Here is a 26357-nt window from a genome sequence, read left to right as displayed (position 1 = left end):
CTCATTGCAATGATTGCCCCAAGAGGAATGGTAATAGGAAGAAAGAGACTAAAGGCTCAGAGAACAGCAACTGAATATACAGTGTTTTAATTTTTTTTTTTTGATTAAAGAAGGATCTGAATCAAATTTTACCAAATATTTGGTAATATTCATATTACCAAATATGAATATCTGATCATTTGACTGTTTATGATCTCATTCTCTATACTTTCGTGTATTTTTAAAATATTCTCAATTTAAGAAAACAATAGTGGTGATAGTTTTATGATTTCTAATGATAATACTTCTTATACCATTATCCATTTATGAGACATTTATTTTCACATGTTGTGGTAGTAGTATCTTAACACTTCTGTGTGCTTTTTTATTTTTAATGGACATTCTAGGACATTCTCCGTGACATGTGGGATCTTCCTGGACTGGGGCACGAACTCGTGTCCCCTGTATCGGCAGGCGGACTCTCAACCGCTGCGCTACCAGGGAAGCCCTGTGTGCTTTTGTTTTTTAATGGACATTCTAGGTTGAATTTATTTAAAGATTTTTCAGTATTTAATTAGATGATGATGCATGTTTCCCCCTTTAATCTACTGATATGGTGAAAAGTCCTGCAATGACTTCTACTTGTTTATGATATATGTTTTTAAATGTATTGCTTGATTCTATTTACTATTTTTTTTAATTTTTCACATGAATATAACTGAAACTGCTTTACAGTTTGTTTTTTTAAATTTACTTTTGGTTATGGTATAACTATTTTGCTATCTTTGTGTTAAGAAAAGGGTTCGGTCTAGATTTTTCTAGAAATTGTTTGGTAAGATTATACTCCTTGATAATGTGGAGGATTCACCAAGGAAAACGTATGAGTCTGTAGCTAAGAACTTTTTTTAAAAATTTATTTTATTTTATTTTTGGCTGCATTGGGTCTTCGTTGCTGCGCACGGGCTTTCTCTAGTTGCGGCAAGCAGGGGCTACTCTTCGTTGCGGTGCACGGGCTTCTCATTGTGGTGGCTTCTCTTGTTGCAGAGCATAGGCTCTAGGCCCGCGGGCTTCAGTAGTTGTGGTTCGCAGGCTCTAAAGCGCAGACTCAGTAGTTGTGGCACACGGGCTTAGTTGCTCCGTAGCATGTGGGATCCTCCTGGACCAGGGCTCGAACCTGTGTCCCCTGCATTGGCAGGTGGATTCTTAACCACTGTGCCACCAAGGAAGCCCACTAAAACATTTTTAACCATCACTCTAGGTCTAAAAAGATATTATTTTCTTAAGTTAATTACCTAACTATTCCTTTAAATCACGTACTTCATTAAGTTCTAAATTTATTAACATAGTTCCTAGATTACATATAATTGAGCAAAATATTCCTTCACAAATATTTTAATTTGTTCTTTTTGGCTAATTTTCTTTTTTCATTACCAATTTTTTTGCTGTTTCTTCTCACTTTTTGATAAAAATCTCTAGTATGATTTTATATTTTATTTTAAAAATTGGATTTATCAAGTTTAGTTTTTTCTATTTTAATTCCTTTTATATTCTGCTTTTATATTCTTTAATTTACTTCTCTTCCCATAATTACATTTTATTTCTCCCCAAATCCCTCATTTCATTTATTTTCATTCTTTTTGTTAGTACTGTTGGACTGGATAAAACGTACCTATATTACTACTTTGATTTTATAAATTACTTTTCTCTATGATCAAAACTGGAGCACATTGAGGGGTGGGGGGGAGCGCAGGCTACATCCCACCGTCTGAACCGGGAGCCCCAGGCAGCCGCAAAGAGGTTGGCACCAGGAAACCTCACCCCTGTCCATCAGTGAGGCGTGCCGCGGAGCCCTCTGGGAAATGTAGTTCTAAAGCGAACGGGGCTCCGGGAAATGTAGTTCTGCGCGGACACTCCCGCGGCCCGGCCGTGTCCGCCTCGGCGCCGTGGGCCAAAGGGGTAAGGGTGTGGGGGGCGGGGACGGGACGGCGGGGCTGCGGGCTGGCGGTGGCCTCAGCGTCCGACCGGGGCCGCGGTGACCCCGGCGCGGACCGGCTCGGGGCTAAGCCGGCGTGCGCACGAACCGGCTCCCGAAGCCGGGTGCGGGGAAGGCGCGAGAGGACGGCCCTGCCGCGCAGGCGCCGATTCCGGTCCAGGTCGGGGGGCGCTGTGGGGGAGGGGCGTGGGGCGGCAGAGGGGAGGGGCCGCGGGGGCCGCGGGGCGGCCGGGCAGCGGGGAGGCGGGAGGGAGGGCGACGGTGGGGAAACGCCTGGGGGACAGGGGTCTGGAGGGGCGGGTGTGGGCGGCAGTGATGTGGGAAGCAGGAGGGAGATTTGGGGGGCAGGGCAGGGCCTCCCGTGGTGGTGGGAGAGGAGGAGCTGTGCGGGGAGACGGTGGGGCTGATGAAGCTGGGGACACTTGGCGGGCGAGGTAGTGGAATGTCTGTGAAAATCAGTAATTCGAGGCCAGGGAGGGGTGAGTGGTTGTGAAGCCGGCGGAGGGAATTAAGTGGATGGTGGGGGCCTCTGGGAGGGGCCTTTGGGGGGACCTTAGCCTCGGGGGCTGGAGGCAGCAGGCCCTGGGGGTGAGGGAGCCCGGAGGCTCCCCTCGGGAGTGAGTGGAGGGCTGTGCGGGGCCGCCGTGTGCCCTGGGGATGTGGGTTCGGGTCTGTGTGCAGCAATAGTTAAGGTTCTAGCCATCCACGATTTGCGTGCTTTTGGCTTGGCGACTGGGCGCGAAGGGATGAACGACGAGGCTCTGTGGGCGCGTGGGGGGCATGTAGAGGGCCCAGAGTGGTTGCACTGAGGAATTCGTCGGCAGGAGGGGCTGCTGGTTGCTGCAGTGTTGGACTGTACCTGAGCCGTGTGCTCCTGGGAAGATCCCCCCCCCCCCCGCTCGGCTTCCGGGAAACAGCTGGCTGCAAAGAACCCCCTTCCCACATGATGCCCTTGTTTACCTGTGACAAGGCCGTAGGTAAATATGACGCAGCCCCTCTCATCTTTTGCCTCATCAATGATTAGCTGAACTGTTTGTTCTCACTGATCAGAACGCTTAGAAACCAAATTTGGTTCAGCTTCTCTCCTTCCTGCAGTTCCCTGAACTCTGGGCGGTAGGCTTGAGCAGCTTGTAGCCCGCCGCTGCGCCCAGAACTGGCCGACCTCCGGTGAGATGTCCTCTCGTCTGCTGTCTGGTCCCCCGCCCTTTGATCCAGCTTCCCCACACTCTGCAGACATGCTGTGCGTCTTAGGGCCGTAGCGTCCTTCCTCTTCCAGCATCCCTCCCCCCCACCCAAGAATAAATCCTCGGAGTAAAACATTTCTTTGCTACGTCTATGTTTGGTTTGACTTGACAGTTCGGTGGTAGCTTTTTCGGTGGAGGGCAGTGACCGGGGCGGCCCGTGTTTGGGGATCTTGTGGCTGAGGCATCAGGTCGGAGACCGCGTGTCAGTGGCAGGGGTCTGCACACAGGTTGACGAGTGGCCTGTTGGGGGCTGTGAGGGGGAAGTGGGGGTGGTAATTGGCACCGTTGGAGGGGCCGGGGGTGTTTGTGAGGAGCTGGGGGCCCTCGCAGGGTGATGAGCTCTGGGGGCGTCTGAGTGGTGGGTGAGCATGGCGTGGACTGGAGAGTGGGTATCTGGAGGTGAGTGGCTGGCAGCCCCGTGTGATGAGGGCCTGGTTTAGGGGGCGGGTGGTGGCGGGCTCTGTGAAGGTGAGTGGGAGGGCATCGCGAGAGGGAGGGGTTGGAGTTCTCTGGGGGTCCTTTGGGACTCAGCATTTGGGGTTCCACTGACTCAGTGTCTAGTCAGTGGATAGACGGTGGAGGTTATCGAGTGGGGTTTGGAGGAGCCAGTGATGGGGTTTCTTGGCCTTGGCATTGAGAAGCCTGTGGAGGTCAGATGGCTCTGGGGTCGTAATCAACCAGGTGGTCCGTAAGGCGGCCTGTGGCTGGTGCGCGGGGCTGAGTGACGGAGAGCCCACCGTGACCGGGAGTCAGGGGTTCTGTGGGTGTCTGATCGTGGGTTGGCTGTGGAGAGACTTTGGGGTTCTTTGATTCACACACTTCTGTGGATTGGTTTTGTCACTGGTGGTTGGTGATGGGGGGGGCCTTGCTAGAGGAGCCGATGGGGACTCACAGTGTGTGTAATTGATGGCCCAGATCCCCTGGGGGGGCATTGGGCACATGGGCTTTATGGAGTCAATGGTTGTGTGTCCTGGAGACTCGTGTGTCCAGTGATCTGGGGGCTGCGGGTTCTCGGGGGGTCAGTCAGTGTGATTGAGGCGGTCTTTGGAACTGCATTTGAGGGGCTTTGGGTGTTGGTGATTGCGGGGCCTTTAAGGGTGGTGTTTTGGGGTTTGGATGAGTCCTTCGTTGGCTCAGGCAAGACAACGTGGTGACTTCTGTTCAGTAACCGTGTTGTCCTTTGTTCTTTGGCCCCTCTCACCCGGCGTGTACACGGCTGTGTTGGTCAGTGATGGCTCCTTTTACTTGAATATTGCCTTGTTGAAAAGTACTCAGAGACCCCACCGGCTAGGAGTCCCCCCCCCCTTGCTCCAGCCCTTTGTGTTGATGCTCGTTGCCGGGCGTGGCTGGCCTGTAGCCTTCCGGGGCCGGCCCCGCCTCCTCAGAGCTCGGCTCAAAGTCATCTGCAAGGAGTGCCCTCCACCCACCCACTCCTCTGGCGCATCTGAAGTTTCTTCTGCGTGCTCTCACAGTCTGAAATTATTTTACTTACTTGTGTGTCTGTTTCCCATCCTAGAGGGCAGGGACTGTCTGTCCTGTTTAGTGGTCTCTCCCACGTGCCCGGAACAGGGCCTGGTAGTAAGAAGCCTTCAGCAAATTGCTGCTTTCCTGGCCCGTAAACGAGACTGTGAGTGTGTGTCTAGGTCTGCATTAGTGTGTGAGTGGGATCTGACGTGGATGTGAGAGCACAGTGCAGGAGTATGTTGGGGTCCTGGGGGAGGAACCAGGGTGACTGTTCGGGGTGTTAGTACAGTTGGCACGTCCCCTTTTCCAGAGGAGAAGCTACAGAAGGTCTCCTGTGCATCAACCCAAAAGGGGTCCAGACAAGATAGAAGCTTCCAGGGCAGGTGGGCCTGTGTCTCAGGGGGCCTCAGGTTTGGAAAGCAGTGACTCTGGGCTCTCTTTTCACTGGGCCTCCTAGACCATCGGGACCTGCCCGTGCCCAGGAGCTCCAGGGAGCTCCCTGTGCATCTCGGGAAGAGGCGCTTCTCCTTTGGGTGTCGCTCTCTGCTCTCCCAGGACGTTTTTCGTGAGACACCTGTTCTCATGCACCACACTCTTCACTCTGGTCTCAGGAGAGTCCGGTTTCACTCGGGGAATCTGACCTTTGTGTCTGCTGCCCCCCACGCGTGGGCAGAACGCACGCCATCCTTCTCCATTCCCACTTGTAGAGTTCTTCCTGCCCTGGACGCCCTCGCTCTGCCCTCTGCCACTGTTTCACGTCAAATTTCAAAATCCAGCCTGTCTGTCCAGATGGGCTGGTTCTTGACTCTCCAAAGGATCCTCAGCACCTGGGGAGCATTGGGACCTGCCCTCCCTCCCTGGCCTGTGTCCTCCCTCGATTCGTTAAAGGACGAAGAGGGAGATGTTTAAGGCCCTCGAGAGACGGTGCCAGGAGCTGGTCCGTGGTCCACCTGGCGTTGAGTAGCATTCCTGGGTTTCCTTTCCTCTTTCCCTTGCTGACTGAGGGTGTGGGGCTCCCGAGCGGGTGGCCTGATTCCAGCCCTCAGCCCAGCTCTAGGGGTGGGCAGGAAGGGCCTCAAAGGGGGCAGTGTTCTCCCCATTCTCGTTAGCCGCCCGGGAGCAAAGCCTGGCAGTCTGCTAACGCCAGGGCGTAACTTGCTTCCCGCATTTGTGGAGGATGAGTCCACCCATCTCTCTTTGTTCCACTGGGACCCTGAGGATACCTCCCTCCTCTCCCCCATTCTTTGTTAGAACAAGGGGCTCCTGCTCTAGATCTCCTGTAGCTATTACGTTCTCTCCTTGCTCAGCTTACTTCGCAGAAGGGTGCCCACTGGCCATCCACCATGTCGGCCTTCCTCTCAGCCTGTCTGCCTGTGGGGACCAAGCCGGGAGAACAAGTTGCCACAGGTGTGGACCGCAGCGCTAGGCATCTCGGGTGGGAGGTGGAGTTTGTCCCTCGGGCCCCCAGGCTTACCAGTAACTGTATTTTTGGATATTTCCTTTCAGGTGTACCCTCATGAAGGAAGTCACATCCCTGTGTGACCCTGCTGTGAGCCCGTGGAGTCCTTGACCCTGATCCGGTATCCGGCTGGTGTAAGTGCCTGGTTCACTCCACAGCGGTGGAGACATTGAAAGTGTAAGTATTTGTGTGCATGAAGGCGTCATGTTTTTTGGGACTGTGCTGATCTTAACTATTGGTCCATCTGTTCTGATAATTCTGCCTCAGGTGATCTCTGTAATACAGTTTGTGATCTTTTAAAAAGTTTTTAAAGTAGTGGTTGTACTCATTTATTTGGTTATTTGGCTCATTGGGGAAATAATTTCAACCAGTCTCTGCCAATCCAGAAGACTTTTCCACAAAAGTAGAAGAGAAAGAATAGGTGGTGGTTGTTTCTTAATTTTTTTTTAATTAAAAAAAATTTTTTTTGGCTGCACACGTGGCATGCAGGTTCTTAGTTCCCTGACCAGGGATCGAACCCGTGCCCCCTGCAGTGAAAGCATGGAGTCTTAACCACTGGACCACCAGGGAAGTCCCTTAGAATAGTTTTATTATTGAATAAAAATTGAACCAGAATTTGATGCCCACCTCAGGCAGTCTGCTAAAGACATTGCGAGAGACAGGAAGAGATCGTGCCCTTTTCTGTAGCTGGGCAGGTACAAGCCGTTATACACACGGTCTCAAGATAAGTGATCATTTGTCACATGTAGTCCATCCTAACCTTGCCTGGTAGTGGGGGTGGCTACTGTGTTGGCTACTTGCCTTCATCCAAAGGAAAAATACACTTGTCATACCTTTATGATGGGGGGTAATTTTACAATTTGGAGCCAGGTGCCAAAGTCAGGCTGGTTAGGCTCCTGTCCTCCCAGAGACCCAGAGAGAGGGGTGTACCTTCCTGGATGATTTCGGAGACGGCTCCCATGTCCTTAAGAAAGGCATTCTTGAGTTGTTAAACTTAGTTTTAGGAAACATTAACCTACATCCCAAAGGGGCAGAGAAAGACTTTGTAATTTTCTACAGTAAATACTCTTTGAATAAGGTTCTGGGGAGTCTTTTTCTTTTTAATTTGTATTTGCCCTCACAGGCTCTGAGCTGTATCCCCCTAGAGGTGTTATCTGCTTTCCTACTCTGATAATTGCATTAGGGAAGGGCTGAGGCCAGGCCTTCGAAGTAAAGGGAAGGGAAGGGGCCCCAGGGCCAGCAGTGTGGACCTTAGAGCCACTGGATAGCCCCGTACCCACCACTTGTCTGAGCAGTTCCTCCGATCAGGGATCAGAGACCCTTAGGAAGAAGCAGGTGTGGAGCAGTTTCCTTGGGGTCCATGGGGCGGTGGGAGACAAGTGCCTGGGCCCTTGCCGTTTCTGTGATTCCTAAACTCAGCAGGGATTTTGAGCTGCCTTCTACTGTGGCCTAGGCTGTTCTGCTGATTTCCGAGGGAAGGGAAGGCAGTATTTGCGCCAATGTGAGCTGAGAAAGAAAGAACTGAAAAGATTTCCTTAGGCCTCTCTTCTCACTGCGTCTGCTCTGGGCTGTAGCGCGGCCGGCTCAGCCAGAAACCCACACCCGAGCGTCAGCTTCACCGCGGCCTCCATCTCCCCCGGGGTCTCTCCTCTTCTTTTGGCCATTTCTTTTAGTTCCTCTGATCTATGCTTTCCTTTTGCTCCAGGGCTGATTTTGGAGTAGAGAGCCAGCACCCCAGCCCATTGCCCGTTCCCTGTCCTGCCTAGAAGTGAGTGGCGTTTTATTCTGTAGTACCTGTGCCAGTGGTTTCATCTAAGTGCCCCCGGGAAAAGGTGCTGCAGGGTGAGTGAGCCAAGACTGTATTTCCAGACTTTGTTGCCGTCTCTGCAGAGTGCTTTGAGGTGGTGGGGCTCCCCTGGGGTCTTTGGTTGAACCAGTGAGGCAGGTGGCTCCCGTCGGGCATTCCCAGGTGTGTGGTGCAGGCCTGGCCTGGCTGCGGTCGGCTCGGCTGACACATGCCAGTAGCTCACTTTCTATCCTGTTTCTTAGTGCTAGCACATAGCCTGTCTGAGTTCCCAGCTATAGAGAACCAAGATTGAGGTCCCCAAATGAATTACATCATCTAAAATAAAATTCCCACTGCACCTCCAGGCCATGGCCCTCAGGAGCACGAAAACTCATGTGAAATAAGAAAGAAGAGGCCTCAGGACTCGGGGTGCATTCCCAGTCCACAGACCTTTGACCAGAGGCCTTTTTCCAGAGCATCAGGACAGAGCAGAGCAGATTTCCCAGGACCGGGGGAGAATGGTCAAGTCACAGGTGAGTTATTTGTCCTCTAGCAGTTTTATCTGTGGGTGTGATGAGGCTCACAGGCATCTCTACAACTAACAGGAAAGGGCTAAATACATTTAAATTGTAACCAGAGAAAATCTAACCTTGGGAAGGAAGATGTCAAAAGAAGTACAAGGTGGATCACAGAATCATACAAAAGCCTTCAAGTTGGGGCACAGATATAAGAGAATTAAGGCCCTGCACTGTTGGAGTTGAGCCGCAAGCTTCCTCACATGTTCCCAGAAGCCGCCACAGAAAGAGAAACAGGAAGAGTTGCATGGTTTCCTCTGTCAAAAAGCAGACCATTTGCTCGGTGGGAGCAAACATCTCCTGATGGTTTCCTGTAAAGAAAGCGTTTTACTAGCTGTTGATGTAGATGACGTGGGAGATGACATCCTGTAATGGATGAACACATTTCTGAGGCTGCTCCTCGCAGGTCCTCGGTGGGCGCGGGTGTAAAGAGCACAGCAGTGGGCAGCAGGCCTGGGTCCGTGTCCCACCTGAGCTCTGGGTTTAGGGAAGAAACCTGAATCATCCGGCACAACTGATCGCTACAAAACCTTCAAATGGCCCCATATATACCCCTCAGTTGGAATTTCGATACATTTTAGGTAGAACTGTTTTTGCTTCTGCTGCACAGGAGGGTATCTGCCTTCAGTTCCTTTTCCTGACCTTTTTTTGATGTATAGTTGATTTACAATGTTGTGTTAGTTTCTGCTGTACAGCAAAGTGGTTCAGTTATATATATAAATATACATACATTGTTTTTCATATTCTTTTCCATTACGGTTTATCCCAGGAGATTAGATATAGTTCCCTGTGCTCTACAGTAGGGCCTTGTTGTTTATCCATTCGAGATATAATAGTTTGCACCTGCTAGTCCCAACCTCCTAATTCATCCCTCCCCCCACCGCCCCGACTTTATTGACTCAAGATACGACTGCAGTGTCCCTTCACTTTTCTTCTTCTTTTTTTTTTTTTAAATTAATTAATTTTTTGGCTGCATTGGGTCTTCGTTGCTGCGTGTGGGCTTTCTCTAGTTGCAGTGAGCGGGGTCTACTCTTGGTTGCGGTGCATGGGCTTCTCTTTTTGCAGAACACGGGCTCTAGGCACGCGGGCTTCAGTAGTTGTGGCACACGGGCTCAGTAGTTGCGGCTCACGGGCTCTAGAGCACAGGCTCAGTAGTTGTGGTGTAAGGGCTTAGCTGCTCCGCAGCATGTGGGTTCTTCCCAGACCAGGGCTCAAACCCGTGTCCCCTGCATTGGCAGGCAGATTCTTAGCCACTGCGCCACCAGGGTAATCCCTCCCTTCACCTTTCAAAACAATTCCCATCCACCTAGCTGACCTCCTCCCTCTTTTCCTTCCTCTGTTCCTTTCTTTCTTTTAAAAATCCTGTTGTTTACAGCAGCGCACAGCACTGTAGCTTTTCCCCTTCGCTGCTGTGTTCTGTGCCAGGAGCTCAGCAGAGCTGAGAGGGCTGAGCTGCCAGGTGTCAGAGTAGCTGGTGACGGCGCAGCCAGGGTGACAGTAGCCGAGAGTGATGGCACGAGTGAGAGCCGGATGCCGCAGAAGGCGCCGACTCCCCATTACCTTTTCCTGAGGAGTGAACAGCGCCCTGGCCACGTGTCAGGTGTGTCAACACAGGTGTTCGCTGCCCAAGGAGCCCCGAACAAAAGGCTCCGGCAGATTTGTGGACTTGGGGGCCAGGAGGAGGGGAAGAGGGGGAGGGAGTGGAAAGTACAGGGTACTGGGTCAGAGTGCAGACAGTGTCTTCAGGTCCCCCCTCTCACAAGGGGGTCTTAGAGAGGCACCTGAGAAAGGCTTCTGCCAAAGGCCTCAGGCAGAGACGCAGGGCACACGAGATCCTCACCGGCCCCTTGGAGGCCATGGCACGCAGGCTGCGCCCCAGTTCTGGGGGCAGGGGTAGGGACAGTGTCCCCCAGGAGCCCTGCGGGGTAACCCTTTGGGCCTGCCTGTGTTTGGACCTGAAGGTTCACATGTAGGTTTTTAACCAGGAGCCAGACTCCTCAGCCCATCCGCTTGATTTTTCAGGACCTGAGTGAGAAACAGGCAACCCCATCATGGACCTGAACAGGTCGGACCTAGAGGGGCCAAGACAGGAACCAGGGAGTTCATCCGGAGCAGCCTCTCAGCCTGCATGTGGTCTCAGCCGTTTCCCAATCAGGAAGGCATGTGTCAGCCCATCAGGAGGCTCCTCAAGTGGCCGTGTGAACCTTTGTGACCTGGCACAAGGCAGTGGTCCGCATAGCACAGCTCTGGCAGCAGGCGGAGGCTGGCCTGAACGCCTGCCAGGGCTGAGACACCGGGGTCACACGGCTGGGCGTGCACACCAGAAGCACAGTCCCAGAGCCTCCAGGCGGCACGTGCTTTCACCAGGCAGTTAGGCTAACGGCCCCAGCGTGGCTTTCCGTTGCCCAGTCTGATTAATTTACTTCAGTCCTTGGTTTCCGAGGGGCTGCCTGGGGCGCTGAGTTCCAGGCCATTTGGTTTGTCCGGGCCCTGCCACCTCATGGGGTGCAGACGGCATCGGGCTGTTGCGTGGGAAGCACGGGGGCTGAGGCGCCCTGTGCTGCTGGCCGGCAGCCCCGTCGAGCAGCAGGCGTCGGTCTACACGCAGAGCAGTCACGGGCGCGGAGAGAAGCACAGCGAGTCATTTTCTTTTGTTTCTTGTTTTTTTTCCAGGAGGAAGGAAAGTTTTCAGGAGTAGGTCTAGAACACAAAGGTCGTTAATGTCTTTCTCCCTCCCCTGTGCCTCCCCTGGTGCTGGGCTTTATTTTCCTGTCTCTCTGGTCATCATCAGTGTGTCCCATTTAGTAATCAAAACTTTAAAAGAAATCATCTCCGTTTTCATCCAGACCCTTTGTCTGGAAAGACACGTTGTCCCTATACAGAGGGACAGATATTTTTACATAATTTAACCAGAGAGATAGAGTGCATTTAAGAATTGCTTAGCAGAAACTCCTGAGTTTTTAAAAGATTTGCAAGTGGATGTACAGGATCTGGCAGTCACTGAGTCTTCAGGACGGGGTCGTAGGGGTGGAGGCTCCCACGGGGTCTTCCGCAGAACATGATGGGTCAGTGACTGTGAGAGGAGGGCTGTGACTGGGGGCAGCCTGGCCGAGCCCCGGCACCGTGCAAAGGGCCGCTCCCTTCTGAGCTCTGTGCTCCAGGCTGGGGTCGCCATGAGCCTTCCTGTCAACCCCTTAAGCCTGTCCTCAAACTGTCCATTAAAACGCTCACTCAGCCCCTCTGCAAATACGGGACTATTATCAGATGGAGTGAATTCGAACAGGAAGTAAATGTGGTCAGGTAAGGCCTGGAGAGTGTGACCCGTGCCTGGGGAGCCCATGAGGACAGCCAGACCAGACCCCAAGAAAGTGTCAGGGTCCAGTGAAACCCTCTGGTTGGGACCAGAGGACCAGTGAGGTCCACGTGTTGAGAGCATCGTGGCCCGCTGGCACGGGAGCCTGTCCCTGGGCAGTGTTTTGGGTCTCGTCCAGCGTCTGGAAGGCAGGACAGCTTTCTGCGCTGTTTCGGCACCTTCTGACGACACGGCAGCACACGTACGTGGGCCCAGCCTGGGACAGTATCGGTCTCTGTGGTGTCTTGTCCTTTGCCCAGATACCAGTGGCACCTTCTTTGAGAAACACTGCTTATTTAAAGACAGCCTATTCCAACTTCTTATTCTATGGGTAGATGGGTGGATAGGTGAATGAATTCATAATGATGAATATTTTAATAACATTTTTGTTTTCCTCTCAAAGTATAATGCACGACTAGGATATTATATTACTTACCCATTGCTATGTAACAAATTACCCCAAATCTCAGTGGCTGAAAACACAAACATGTATCTCAGTTTCTGTGAGTTAGGGGTCTGACAGCTGCTCACCCATTTGGTTCTGGTGGAGGGTCTCATGCGGCCCTGTCATCAGGATGTTGAGAAGGGCTGTGATCATCTCACGGGGTGGTAGGGAGGTGACCCCCTCCAAGCTCACTCACGTGGGTGTTGGCAGGCCTCAGGTCTTTGCCACGTGGGCTTGTGCACAGGGCTGCCTCGCCATGTGGCCCAGGGAGAGCAGGAGAGGGTTCGCAACGTGGAGGTCACATTCTCTTACACCTGATCCAGCACTTCTACCCTGTTCCATTCAGTGGAAGTGAGTCAGTAAGTCCAGCCCATAGTCAGGATGGTGGGGATTAAACGAAAGCATGAACCCCAGGAGTTGGAGACCATGGGGCCAACTCGGAGGCCACCTGTCACTGTAGAGAAGAAAGCCTGTGTTCAACAAAGAGAATGGCTTCCGATTTAACAGGCACTATGCTCTTTTAGGTATCGTTTGAGGATGTGGCTGTGGACTTCACGTTGGAGGAGTGGCAGCTGCTTGATCCTACCCAGAAGACCTTGTACAGGGATGTGACACTGGAGAACTACAGCAACCTAGTCTTCTTGGGTAAGAACATTCTTGTGTGACACAGGGCGCACCCAGCAACTGTGGGGCCCCTAAGATATTACGGATTTCGGATTTAAGTTTCAGATGTCAAAGGATTTTTTGATTGCTGCACCCAGTTGAAAGGTTTTTATTTGCTTGTTTTGTTTTTTAGCCTCTGTAGTGAAATCTTCTTTATATTTAAGAGTCCCTCAGCCCAAGCAGTTGGGACTCTCTGTGTTTCCAATTGACAGGTTATCAAATGATCAAACCTGAGGTGATTTTCAAACTGGAGCAAGAAGAGCCGTGGATATTAGGTGAAGAAATCCTAAGTCAGAACTTTCCAGGTGAGAAATAATCAGGTATATGGCAGGTAGTGAAAGTTAGGTCTCGGGTTTTGATGACAGGCTGGTACTTTTGCAATGTTATCTGTAAAACCGTGTTTAAAGTTCCTCCGTCCTTAGAGTTGACTCAGGACTAGTGACACAAGTCCTTCCTGACTTTTCATGTGCTCTCCATCCTGGTCTCCGTGTCAGGATGCATCCCCTTTGACGGAGCTGGTGATGAAGTGTGCCCCGTCTTCCGTACCCGGCAGCACAGTCATTTAGGACCTGCCTTCTTGGATACGCCCCTTTTGCTAGCTTCCCCAGTCCCACCTGTACATGTGGGCTTCCTTCCTCCTCTTTAAGAATTCATAGTTTTTTCCTGTTTGAGGTGACACTGATTGCCTTTGAGTTTCCTTTATTAATTTTCTTTTCTCTGCCTAATTGGTCAGATTTCTATTTCAAACCCACATAGAGCAGAAGGTGAGTCCATGGATACAGGAGAAAAGTCTAACGCCTTAAGCACTCTTCTGGCCTCCCTGCAGATAAGAACTTCAGGGTCAGTGTCCAGGGCTTCTTTCTGGTGCCTTTGGTATTCAGCTTATAAAGCTTCTCATTTATCCCTTCAAATAGTCTGCTGGGTTTAAGACCTGCTCTGTGATACTTTAACGCCATTTGTGTTGAAGACCCTCACGGTGTGGCAGCATCTTATCTCTGCAGTTTTTCCTGTGCCCAGAGGTCCTGGTTGACGCCACTCAAAGTAGTTCTTTCCTCGTGTCTTTCACGTTTGTTTCTCTGCATGTGGGCCTTTGGTTGTCCTACACTTTCCCATTTAGACACCCTCCCCTTCTTCACTTTAAGCTCTTTTTCCACCTCCAGGGAGTGTTCCCTGACTCCCAGCCTTTTCTGAAATCTCTACCCACTGAGCAGTATTGTAGAAACTCGGGTGTGATCACACATTATCTGTAATTCCTTAACCAATTAGGTCTTAAGGTTTTTTCCTACATAGAAAGATGGTGAGTAACTTACTCTTCTCTGTTCTGTATGGAATTTATGCTGTGTAATTACTAAATACTTCATTAATTGGTTGTTGTGAGGCCAGGTATGGCAGGAGCTTTCTTATTTATCAAATATTTCTTTAGTACAAAGGTTTTCGTCTAAGTGTTTCAGCGTATCTTAGGAAATACTTCAAATTACAGATGTCTAGGCACCATTCACGCGGATTATTAGGACTGGGTATGTGTAGTTTAGAAAAGCTGTCAAGATAGACTTTATGTTCCCCCATTAATTTAGAACCACTGCTATTTTGTGGAATGAGAGGAGTTGAGATAAAATATGAGTCATGAAATAACCTTGCAGGACCAGAGAATTTTAATTTAGAAGAAAATATAAAACTAATTCAGTGTTTGAACATGAAGCATTTGTGTCAAAATGCAAAGTTAATTCTCAAGATTAACTGTATAGAAAGGAATTGCTTTAGAATTTTTATGACAAGTGAGGAGTATTTATCCTACATGTATTGAGGGCTGGTTATGCGCTATGTAGTGGGGGTACCTCAGTGAAAAATACAAACCTGTTCCCTGCTCTCAGGGTTTACATTCTAGTGCGAGAGACAGAAACAAGGTGATTACCTATTTGATACATGCTATGAAGGGAATAAACAGGGTGTTTGTTAGTGTGCCCTTAAAATAATGTGAGCCAGGAATGCTGGAAGCTGGGCAGGGAGAGCACATGCAAAGGGCCTACAGCAGGAAAAGGCCTTTGGGGTTTGGGATGGGGAGGAGCCCAGTGTTGTGAGAGGGAGTGGGGGCTGGAAGGAGCCGGCACACGGGGGTGCGGAAGCCGTGATAAACGTCTGGGTTTATCAAAGGTTTCTAAGCAAAGGGTTAAAAGGCCTGAGTACATTTTCTAAATATTACGTGTTGCTGTGTGGAGACTAGAGTTGGGAGGGAGCAAGCCTAGAAGTGGGAATATCAATTGAAAATAGGGTGAAATTAAGGCAGAAAGGACAGGAGTGTAATGGAAACAGAGACGGGGAAACACATGTGTACCCGCACCTGAGGTGGCACCAGTGAAACCCGGTCCACGTGTTTGCCAAAGTGACAAGACTTTTTTAAAATTTCTTAAAGATTTTTTGGTACAGTTTAACTTCAATATTGTTTTATATCATTTAACTTATTAATTTGAATATATATCTTAATCTTATTTCCTGATTTGACTTGAATTAAAATTTGTAATTTTTCTTTAACATTTCCTGAAACAATTTTTTGTAAACTATTCAGGTGGATCTCACACTTCTGTGTCTACAGACGACTTTGTTTTTAACCCCCTAACTTCTCTCTCTAGTCTTTAAAATACCCACGAATAGCATTATCATCCACACTCACTGAAGCTCGGATCGTTGAATCCTTTGTTCTCCTCCGTATCGGGCTCTAGTTGGTTCTTCCTCTGAAATTCTGGTATGTCTGAGAGTTAGATGTGGCTTTTTTTCCCAAAAAAAAATATTATCCTGCAGAAAAGGAGTGATAACCTTACATCTGAGATCTTGCCATATCTTTCATCTTGGGAGTACTACCTCACAATTCCTAGTAAAGAATATCGTGAACTAAACATAAATAAATGGTCATATTGTGGAGATCACAAATAATTGTACTTACAGGGTAAAAAAAAAAAAATCTGTCCTAATGTTATGCAAAGAATACTTGTGGTTTAGAATAATTTCCATCATATACAGATGCAATATATAGATGATCGATTCAACTAAAATGTCAAAAACCTAAATACAAGTGTTGATGTTGAGCTCTGGAGAACTCTTGGATAATTCCAAAAAGTAACTCTCATGATGGTAAAATTACTGATATCAGTGATTTGGGTGAGGATCTTGAATGAGAATGTTTTTTTAATGTACCAATAGTACAGCAAACTGACGTACCTCACCTTTCAGACATGAAGTTGATATCCTGCATTTGCTGTGCGTCATATTCAGTGTTTCTTCCTGCCTGACGTTCAGCACTGTGTACTAATCTTGCTCTTCTGTGTACTGTGATTCTCAGCCTTCTCTGATGGGGGTACTTACCTGCCTTCCTCCCTGATTTCTGCTACTCACAGCGTCTGGGCACACAGTAGATGATCAGTAGGTTATTGTGGAGTGAGTGCTTAACCACCCCCAGAAATTGCTTGTCTCTTTTACCTCATCATGATCACTTGAGTATATTTCATCTTTCCTTATTTGAAACTTGTGTTTATAAACATTTGTAATTTCAAAATCTGTTTTCATTTCTATTAAAATTCTCAATGCCTAATAAGTAGACATTGTATTTGGGAGAATTTTTTTTTTTTTATGGACTGGGATCTTAGGCTCCATTTCAGAAGACTTATTCAATAAGCATAATCATTGGGGAAATTTACACAGTATGGTTCATTTTTTCCTTTTTAGAAGAAGTCTGGCTAGATAATAATCTCAAAATGTGGCACCAGGATAATCAAGACAAGCTTAAAAGTATGGAGAGAGGCCATGAATATGACGTCTTTGGGAAAATGTTTCATTCAGGCATTAACTTTGATCATTTAGGAATGAGATCCCATAAATGTGGCACAGGTGAAAAAAGTTTGAAACATCCTTTTGATTTTCTTATTCCAAAAAGTAACTGTGAAAGAAAAAAACTTGATGAGCTTGATAAGAAATTACTATTCTGTATCAAGCCTGACAAAACCTGTGGTGGAATAAAATACTCTGATTGCAGTAAATGTAGAAAAGTCAGCAGTAAAGAGCCAGGGCTCATTACAAACCAAATAGCACATACAGGAGTCTGTTTATGCATGGAATGTGGTAAGGTTTTTAACAAAAAGTCACAGCTCATTATACATCAGAGAACTCATACAGGAGAGAAGCCCTACGGATGCCATGACTGTGGGAAATCCTTCTCCCAGAAGTCATTACTCACTATTCATCAAAGGACTCATTCAGGAGAAAAGCCATATGGGTGTGGTGAATGTCAAAAAGCTTTCAGCAGGAAGTCACTGCTCGTTTTACATCAGAGAACTCATACGGGAGAGAAGCCCTATGGCTGCAGTGACTGTGGGAAGTCCTTTAGTAGGAAGTCACAGCTTCAAAGGCATCAGAGAACCCACACAGTAGAGAAGCCCTATGGCTGCAATGACTGTGGGAAGGCCTTCTCCCAGAAAATAAGGCTCATTACACATCAGAGGACACACACAGGGGAGAAGCCCTACAAATGTAGTGATTGCGGAAAAGCCTTCTTTTGGAAGTCACAGCTTATTACTCATCAGAGGGTTCATACAGGGAAGAAACCGTATGCATGTAGTGAGTGTAAAAAAGCCTTCAGCAGGAACTCACTCCTCATTAGGCATCAGAGGATCCACACAGGAGAGAAGCCCTATGAATGCAGTGAATGTGGTGAAGCCTTCATCAGAAAACCGCAACTTGTCAAACATCAAATGACTCACACAGGAGAGAAGAGCTATCAGTGCAGGAACTGTGAAGAAGCCTTCTTTAAGAAGTCAGAACTAATTAGACATCAGAAAGCTCATTTAGGAGAAAAACCCTATGGATGTGTTGAATGTGGAAAAACCTTCTTTGGGAAGTCACAGCTCCTGACACATCAGAGAACTCACACCGGAGAGAAACCTTATGAATGCGGTGCCTGTGGGAAAGCCTTCACCCAAAAGTCCAGCCTGGTATCTCATCAGAGGACACACACAGGGGAGAAACCCTATGAGTGCAGCGAGTGTGGGAAAGCCTTCAGTGAGAAGTCAAGCCTCATTCACCATCAGAGAACCCACACTGGAGAGAAACCCTTCGAATGTAGTGAGTGTAGGAAAGCTTTTGCCTGGAAGCCACAGCTTCTTAGGCATCAGAGAATTCATACAGGGGAGAAACCCTATGAATGCAGTGAGTGTGGGAAGGCATTTGTTCAGAAAGTACAGCTCATTAAGCATCAGAGAAATCATACAGGAGAGAAGACCTATGGATGCAGTGATTGTACAAAAGCTTTCTTTGAGAAGGCGCAGCTCATTATACATCAGAGGATTCATACAGGAGAGAGACCCTATAAATGTGGGGAATGTGGGAAATCTTTCACTAGAAAGTCGCACCTTATGAGGCATCAGAGGATCCATACAGGAGATAAATGCTATAGATGCAGTGAATGTGGGACGGCCTTCCACAGGAAGGCACAGCTCCTGATACATCAGAGAAGTCATATGCTGTAGACACAGGGCGAGTGCGGTGAGTATGGGGAGTCTGCCATCAGGTGTCAGGCCCCTCACACTCCAAGGACACGTACAGGAGAGAAACCCTGTCACTGCAGTGACTGTCGCACCATACAGAATTCAGAAAGAGAACTTTTTTTAAGTAGGCAATATAGGAAAGCCTTCTCCCAGAAAACAAAACTTATTACATATTGATGGTTCCTCAGTGTGGCAGTCTTATCAGTACTGTGATAAGTACAGACCTTTCAGTCAAAAGTGACAGCCTGTTAAATACTTAGAAGACTTAAACAGGAGAAAAACTCAATTGTTATAACAAGTAAGTGAAAGATTTCACTGGGAAAGGGTAACTCAGAGTACACTAGAGAATACATACACAAAGGAAATACTGAGTATTATATATTAGAGATCTCATGCAGAGGAGTAGTTCTAATAATTTGAAGAATTTGATAAGCATGATCCTATTAAAATAATTCTAAAAGGAAGATGTGTACATTGTATATAAATTATTATAAGAAAATAGGCATTTTAGAGTGGTAGCTGTGTTTTATGTGTGAAAACTTCTGCTTTCTGCTATGGTGCTATAGGAAGAACCAGATAAACTCTCCTGCCTTAAGCAGCTAGAAACCGTACCATTTATGAAATAGTGGTTTTTTAGACATATGTCAAACACAGGTTTGTGATCCCTGGCAGGAGGTGGACAAGGTGAGGAGAGCCCCACGACTGCCCAGCCTAGACCCTGGGGGCAGCATCCAGGCTGCAGGTCAGGGAGGGGAATTAACGTGGTCCTGCTGGACTGAAGAGAGTTGCCGAGTTGGCGTCTGGGGAGCCCTGGTGGCTAGAATTTGCAGGGAAAAGTGCTGGATAGGAAGGAGCTTCCCAGAGAGGGCCTGCAGAAATCCGCAATGAGTCCCCCCTTGAGTCTGTGGGCTTTAGTGCTGATTCACACGTGTGTGGAAGGAAGCTGAGACCATGAGAGTGGCACTGGGGAGCAGTGAGCTGGGCGAGCCCTGGAGCTCAGCGCAGGCAGGGACAGTTCACATTCCCACCAGCCATACGAAAGCACGTGGGCATCAAGAGAGTTCCCAGAACAATATTGTCTTGGTGGGGAGGGTAACTAACCCTAGATTAAAAGCTACTCTACCCACAGTGACTGACGTCCAAACACTTACCTGGCATACCAAGGGGCAGGAACATATGACTTGTAACCAGAAGGAAAATCAGGCAGTAGAAAGAGAAAAGACTGAAGTGATTGGAATTAGTAGACAAGGATGTTCAAATAGCTATTGTAAGTATAAAGTAGAGGAAAACATGAATTTGACGACACATGAGTGGAAGATATATTTTTAAAGGCTCAAATGGAACTTCTCAGGATGAAAACAACATCTGTAAATTAAAAAAAACTGGATGGAATTAAGAACATATTAGACATAGAAGAAGGAAAACAATCAATGAATTTGAACAGTAAGTATAAAAATTATCCAGGTGAATGTTACACACAGAGAGAAAAAGACTGGGGGGAAAGGAGAACAGGGAATTAGTTACTGTGGTGTAACATACATGGAATGGGAGGTCCAGAAATAGAGGAGGGAGAAAAAGGATTTGGATAAACGATGGCTGAAAAATATCCACATATGATGAAAAGTATAACTCGACATATTCAATAAGCTCAAAGGACCCAACACGTAAGAAACATAAAGATGCCAATGGACATCATCGTCAAATTGATGAAAACCGGTGTTAAAGAGAACGATTGTAAAATGTCTGGAGAAAAAGACACAACACGTTCACAGAACAAAGAATAACAACATACTTCTGGTCAGAAACTATGCAAACTAAAAGACAGCAGAGTGACATCATTAAATTATGAAAGATATAAAAGAAACCCCTGCAACCTGGAGTTCGGTTGCCTGTCAAAAACATCTTCCAAAAGTGAAAGCAAAAAAGACTTCAAAGAAACAAAATCAGAGAGAGTTCCTGCCGTAAGGAAACACTGAAGAAAGTTTGGGGTCAGCAAGAAAAGAACACTCTGGAAATGGTGAATGTGTGGGTGAATATGAAAGATTTTTTTTCTCATTTAAAAATCTTTCAAAAAGTTAATGGACTGCTTAAAACCAAAGTAATGACAACATACTTGGGGTTATGATCTATTTAGAAGTAAAGTGTATGACTACGATAGCACTTAAGTGTGAATCTGTAAAAAATAGTTGAACAGACCGTGTCGTCTGAGACAGGGGCTCGGGATGACTTGTGTTTGTAGCAACTGCACGATGGAAGCTGTCTGTGTTATGGATCTGTGCACGTCACCACACCCATTCTCCTTTTTCTGCTCTGCATGCCCAGAGGAAGTGCACAACTGCTTCCTAGGGTTTCTGCTCAGGTTCACACAGGGAGGTATGTGTCAGCCCTCCCTCCCTCCTGCTGGTCTACAGACACCCAGATGGCTGCAGCTCCCTGCTCGTCAGATGTAAGGGTGTTAACTGCTTCTGGGGGCTTCACCATCCCTCCTGGTTGGTTTTCTTAATTGTGAACACAAATCTGTAAATAGTCCCTTTATTAAATGTTCCTGAGTTAATAATTTGAGTGTAACATTTGTTTTCTGTGATGTGTTAAATAATGAACGTTTGACCAAATTTTGAGTATCAGTTACTGGTCCACGGGGCATAGACTGACATCTGTCAAGATTTCTCACACTCTGGGCTTCCCTGGTGGCGCAGTGGTTGAGAGTCTGCCTGCCGATGCAGGGGACACAGGTTCGTGCCCCGGTCCGGGAAGATCCCACATGACGCGGAGCGGCTGCGCCCGTGAGCCATGGCCGCTGAGCCTGCGCGTCCGGAGCCATTGCTCCGCAATGGGAGAGGCCACAACAGTGAGAGGCCCGCGTACCGCAAAAAAAAAAAAAAAAAAAAAAGATTTTTCACACTCAACATCAGTGTTTTCTCTTTGTGTTTTAATAATTCAGTAGAAATTATAACAGAGTTCTTTGTGTTTTTTGTTTTGTTTTGCTGCAAACGTAAATGGCTCTGGAGAGCATTACCATCTGCTCCATATGCCAGTGGTCTTGCAGTTATTACTAGACTTTCTTCACTGATAGAAACCGAAATGTTTATGAGGTCTTTATGCTGCCTCTGGGTTAGCTGAACGCCTTACAAGAAAGCGTTGTTATTTATGTTAAATGTGTACAGACAAGAAAAAGGTATCCCATTACTGAGTGAAGAAAGAAAGGAATGATGTACTGTACTTCCGTGTACTCTCAGTTTAAAAACTTGTGCTGCGCAATTAAAATACTCTTATTCAATATTCTGCTGTTTTTATTATAATTCACGTAATCTGTCACCCGTAGACAAGATTTCCCATCTCAGGAGTCTGAATCACCCCAGAGAAGCTCTTCAAAGTCTCCACACCAGTTCCCATCACAAACACCATGCCAAATTGAATATCAGCTTTTCTAAGATTAAAACAGAGGTGCTTCAGGTATAACCTCATGAAGCCTAATAAATTAGGTGGAAGTAGACTGTTAGAGAGGCCCGGTGTGGAGCACACTCCCCTGTCATTTATCAGACATCCTCTCTCCCCCAGTCTTTCTCTCCTGCTGACATGCAAACCTCATTTGAAGGGAAATAATTGCCGTCAGGCTACACAGCGGTTTTTTCTCTAACAGTTGGATTTGCATTTCAATCTGCATTTTGAAGAAGCTCTTCCTGCAGGTTTTCCATTTCATATAACTCCAGGAGGTACTGTTCACAATGCAGATTGTGTTAATAAACTTGTATATCACTCTGGTCCTGTCTTTATGGAAATAGATAGTGAATGAAATAAATCTTTTGAGGTTTGGGCATAATTGGAAAAGAGCATTGTGAGTTACCTGTAATAGTTTCTCTGTGTTCTGTTTATGATGTAAAGTGGCTTCCACCATCGGAATTCTCCCCTGGCCCCTTATTTGCCACATGGTGAAGGGAAAAGCCATCCTCACTCTGATTATCTTAGAAAATTTCATTTGTCTCCTGATGTCTGTCTGCAACTTAGAAGCAGGCAATGTAACATGTCATGATCAGCTCAAAAGAATGAAATTTAACTAAGTTAAAGTAAGCTTTTCTTCCACAGAGCACAGATCCTTCCCAACACCACACACCCCATCGCCACATCAACTCACCTTAGTAGTGGATTTGTTCTGGGGCCAGCTCTGCAGATTTAGTGATACCATGTATTCTGTATTTTCTTTGTGGGCTCTTTACAGCTTGTTTCACAGTTATTACACAATTCATCTGGGTAGTCTTGACATCTTGTCATTGAGACTCTTATTTTCAGAATGCTAAGATGAAATAAACCAGGAACACCAAATTTATTTAATACCTAAATACCTAAATCATTTTATTTAGGTATTTAACAATACCTAAGTCATTATATTTAGGTATTTAACAATACCTAAATCGTTAAAGGTGCCCAGCAAAGAGAATGTAGCTATGAAGCAGTCACTGGTGAAATGAGAGAAACACAGGTGACATTTGTAATTTGAAGTTCTCAAAGCACTAGAGTCGTTAAAATCATTCATTAAAAAACACATCAAGCTCAGACTCACAAAAAGCTGGGGGAAGGGGATTAACCCCTAATCCTCTGAGGTTTAAAAGAGTAGGATACTCATAGCTGTACCAAGAGCATAACTTTCAAGAAAAATAGAGATGAGACACAGAGTCTAAGACGGTTTACCCACACCTGCCCTGCGCCTTCTGAAGAGGAGGGTCTGGGCAGGGCCGTAGACAATTCATGTTGGAAACTCCATCAGACACCAAATCGACGTCCCCACGAAACACAGGGGCAGTGCTGCCAGAGCGGACACAGCCAGGCCTCGATCCCACACCCCACGTCCGGGCTGTCCCTGTGAGAGACAACAGTCCTCGGCTCCTGTCCTGCCTCGATGGCCCACTAGCGTCATCAGGTCCCGTCTTTGACTCATGCCTGAGTGTGGGTGTTAAGTCTCACGAGTTCGCCTTGTTGAGAGGCTTCCCGATGGAAGGAATGAGAAGTCCCCGGGCGTGGTCAGTGCAGTGCTCGTGGCAGGTGAGCTCTGTGCCTGGCACTTCCCGTGTTTCTCTTACTGTTTGCTTGCTTAGTGTTTAGCTCCACGCTCACGCTAAGCTACTTTGGTACCAGGGTCCCACCAGGTGGCAGGGCTGGGTTTGAACCCCTCTATCTCCCTAGAAATGAAGTGCTCTTTGTTACACTGCTGTTAATTATGCTGTTCTCATCACTGTATAAAGCGGCTAATTTCTTCAGATATCTCAAAATCCTTACCGGCATTTGTCACAAACTAAAGCTGGAAAGACGGGGGGTCCGAAAGAATTAGGATCACAAAAGGCAAGGCGTGCCTCATTTGCATTATTAGCCATTTTACTATTGCATAGGTTTTGACAAATTAAACTTTTTTGAGCTGCAGTTTCCAATCTGTACAACTAAAATGGGGTTATGTGGTCTTGCGGTGTCTGGCCAGTCCATTCATCCTGTGCTGGGGGCCGGAATCCTGGCCCCCCCTCCTCACTGCAAATGCACTGCTCTGGCCTGCCTGGCCGCGGCCATATTCTGTCCTGTCGGCCAGTGACGGCCCAGGTTTTGGGCATGTGAGTCAAGAAGTTGTATTTACCAAGACCCTATAAACGGGTGCCGAGTGGTGGCCTCCCTTGGAGGGTGGAGCTGCTCTTTGCATCCTCCCTACCTGGAGAACCCGATCTTCAGCCGGGGTGGAGGGTTCTAGACTTAAAATGAAGCAGAGACATGACTAGGAAGGTCCCAGTGATGTCATCTGAGGTCTGGACCCACTCGTCCCTGAGGTATCTACACTCTCAAATTCTCTGTCTCCTAATCTTCTACTTTAGTTGCATTCTGTCTCTTGCAATCAAAAGAGTTTTGACTAAAGTAGGTATTACACCTGCCTTAGCTATTTGCAAGGTTCTTCATAAGATCAAAGTAAGAAATAAATAATGCATAGGCCTCTTTTTATTCATTTTTAAACACTGTGCTAACATGCATATAACATAAAATATACCACCCTATCTATCTTAAGTGTACACTCCAGTGTGTTAAATATATTCATGATATTGTGAATATATTACCATCGTCCATCTCAATAGCTCTTTTCATCTTGCAACACTAAAATTCTGTACCCATTAAACTCCCCGAAGCCCCTCCACCAGCCTCTGGTTACCAGCTTTCTACTTTCTGTCTGTACCTCATACAAGTGGGATCCTACAGTATCTGTCCTTATGTGACTGGCTTATTTCACTGAGCATAATGTCCTCAAGGTTTATCCATGTTGTAGCAGGTGTCAGAATTTCCTTCCTTTTAAGGCTGAATAACATTCCATTGTATATATACATCACATTTTGCTTATCCTTTCATCCATTGATGGACACTTGGGCTGTTTTCCACATTTTAGCTGTTGTGAATGATGTCACTGTGAACATGGGTGTACAAACGTCTCTTTGAGACCCTGCTTTTAATTATTTAGTTATTCCCAGAAGTGGAATTACAGGATCATGTGGTAATTCTGTTTTAAATTTTTTGAATACATAGGCCTCTTATAATTCTGAAATACACGTTCTCTGCCTTTCCCAAGCTGCAAATCCTTCTGTCACTGGTAACAACATTCCTCCAGCCTCCCATTCTAGAAATCTCAGCCTTTTCCTTATTCTTGTTCCCTGGTGTATAGTCTGGAACCAAGTCCTGTTCTTGTTCCAGTACATCATGTTTAATTTCATGTGCATTCCCTCTCCCACTCCCTCTAATAATTCACTCGTGTACAGTTGCTGTCACCTAAGGAACAGGGCTAACAGAGGGTGGTGGTTCAGATGGCGGGTCTGCCTGGGCTCAGGTCCTGGCCACGTCACTCAACATATAACCTCAGACATGCCTTCTCAGCTCCTCGGTTTCCTAACACATGAGGATGGTCATAATAGTACATGCTATGATTGTTAGGAGGGCTGAATGCAATAGGAAGTGGAAAGCCTTGTATATAGTGAGGGCCCAATAAATACCGTATTAATGAGCCTTATTGCTACTGCCCGTTTCCCCTAGTCCTGAATGTGAGTCAGAAGGGCCTCTTAGGGCCATCCAGTTTAATCTTGCTGTTATGTAGGTGGGAAACAGAGGTGGTAACAGATGTCACTGGGGAGCCAGGACGTGAACCTTGCATCCCAGTGCCCGCCTGTGCTCTGCCGTGTCCCCCACATGGACCTTTCAGTTGCGCCTCTAGAATCATACCTGGTCTTCATTCCCAACTTTTAGTAGCTTAATGTAACTTGCTTTCTACTATGATCTGAATATTTGTGTTTTCCCCAAATTCATATGTTGAAATCCTAAACCCCAAAGTGAAGGCATTAGGAGCTGGAGCTTTGGAGGTGTTTAGGTCATGAGGGTGGAGCCCTCCTGATTGGAACCAGTGCCCTCATAAAAGACCCGAGAAAGCTAGCTCATCTCTTCCCCCAGGTGAGGGTACACGAGAAGTCAGCGACCTGCGGGGGGGTGGGGGGGGGCTCTCAGCAGAACCCGACCACGCTGGCACTCTGGTCTTCGACTTCCAGCCTCCAGGACTGTCAGCACTAACTCCTGCTGTTTATAAGCCATGCAGTCTTGGTGTTACAGCAGCCTGAATGGAGTAAGACCATCCAGACTGCCGCTCTGCTGTCTACTCAGCCACAGCTGGCATAGGCTTTTCCCAGCCAGGTTACTGTTGGTATTAATCTCCTGCTCAGTCAGTCCCCAGCGCCCCTACTTGCAAATCTACTCTCTTCTAATTTAAACCTTTCCCAGCTTTCAAGTCCCACCTTAGGGCCATTCCCTGGGAATCTCTCCCTCCCTTCTCAGCCCTTAGTGATCTCTGACTGAGGCTCCACA

The 26357-nt window shown here is 47.4% G+C and overlaps 1 protein-coding gene across 13 annotated transcripts; it reads left to right on the top strand.

Moving 5' to 3' along the window:
* Positions 1-1889: 1889 nt before the first annotated feature.
* ZNF605 (zinc finger protein 605) lies at positions 1890-21764 on the top strand. 13 transcript variants are annotated; one of them, XM_029225803.1, is made up of 7 exons: positions 1896-1935; positions 5988-6087; positions 6187-7981; positions 8291-8458; positions 12822-12942; positions 13173-13265; positions 16678-21764. In XM_029225803.1, the coding sequence occupies exons 4-7, from the start codon at positions 8444-8446 to the stop codon at positions 18471-18473; spliced, it is 2025 nt and encodes a 674-aa protein (XP_029081636.1). In that variant the 5' UTR covers positions 1896-1935; positions 5988-6087; positions 6187-7981; positions 8291-8443; the 3' UTR covers positions 18474-21764. The 13 variants fall into 13 exon arrangements, with proteins under 13 accessions (XP_029081666.1, XP_029081636.1, XP_029081652.1 ...); XM_029225810.1 differs by lacking the exon at positions 1896-1935 and having other exon boundaries at positions 5697-6087; positions 6187-6316; positions 7845-7981; XM_029225833.1 differs by lacking the exon at positions 5988-6087 and having other exon boundaries at positions 1890-1935; positions 6187-6316.
* Positions 21765-26357: the final 4593 nt, after the last annotated feature.

Source organism: Monodon monoceros, unplaced genomic scaffold, assembly GCF_005190385.1.
Source record: "Monodon monoceros isolate NGI ecotype Baffin Bay Population unplaced genomic scaffold, NGI_Narwhal_1 Super_Scaffold_1, whole genome shotgun sequence".
In the NCBI taxonomy this organism is placed as follows: Eukaryota; Metazoa; Chordata; class Mammalia; order Artiodactyla; family Monodontidae; genus Monodon; species Monodon monoceros.
This window is presented reverse-complemented; position numbering and strand designations above follow the sequence as displayed.

Bases quoted from the DNA above. Each gene is read 5' to 3' on its own strand.
- ZNF605 (XM_029225833.1), top strand. The intron at 12,943-13,172 runs GTAAGAACATTC...TCCAATTGACAG, and splicing joins CAGCAACCTAGTCTTCTTGG to GTTATCAAATGATCAAACCT. The intron at 13,266-16,677 runs GTGAGAAATAAT...TTTCCTTTTTAG, and splicing joins CCTAAGTCAGAACTTTCCAG to AAGAAGTCTGGCTAGATAAT.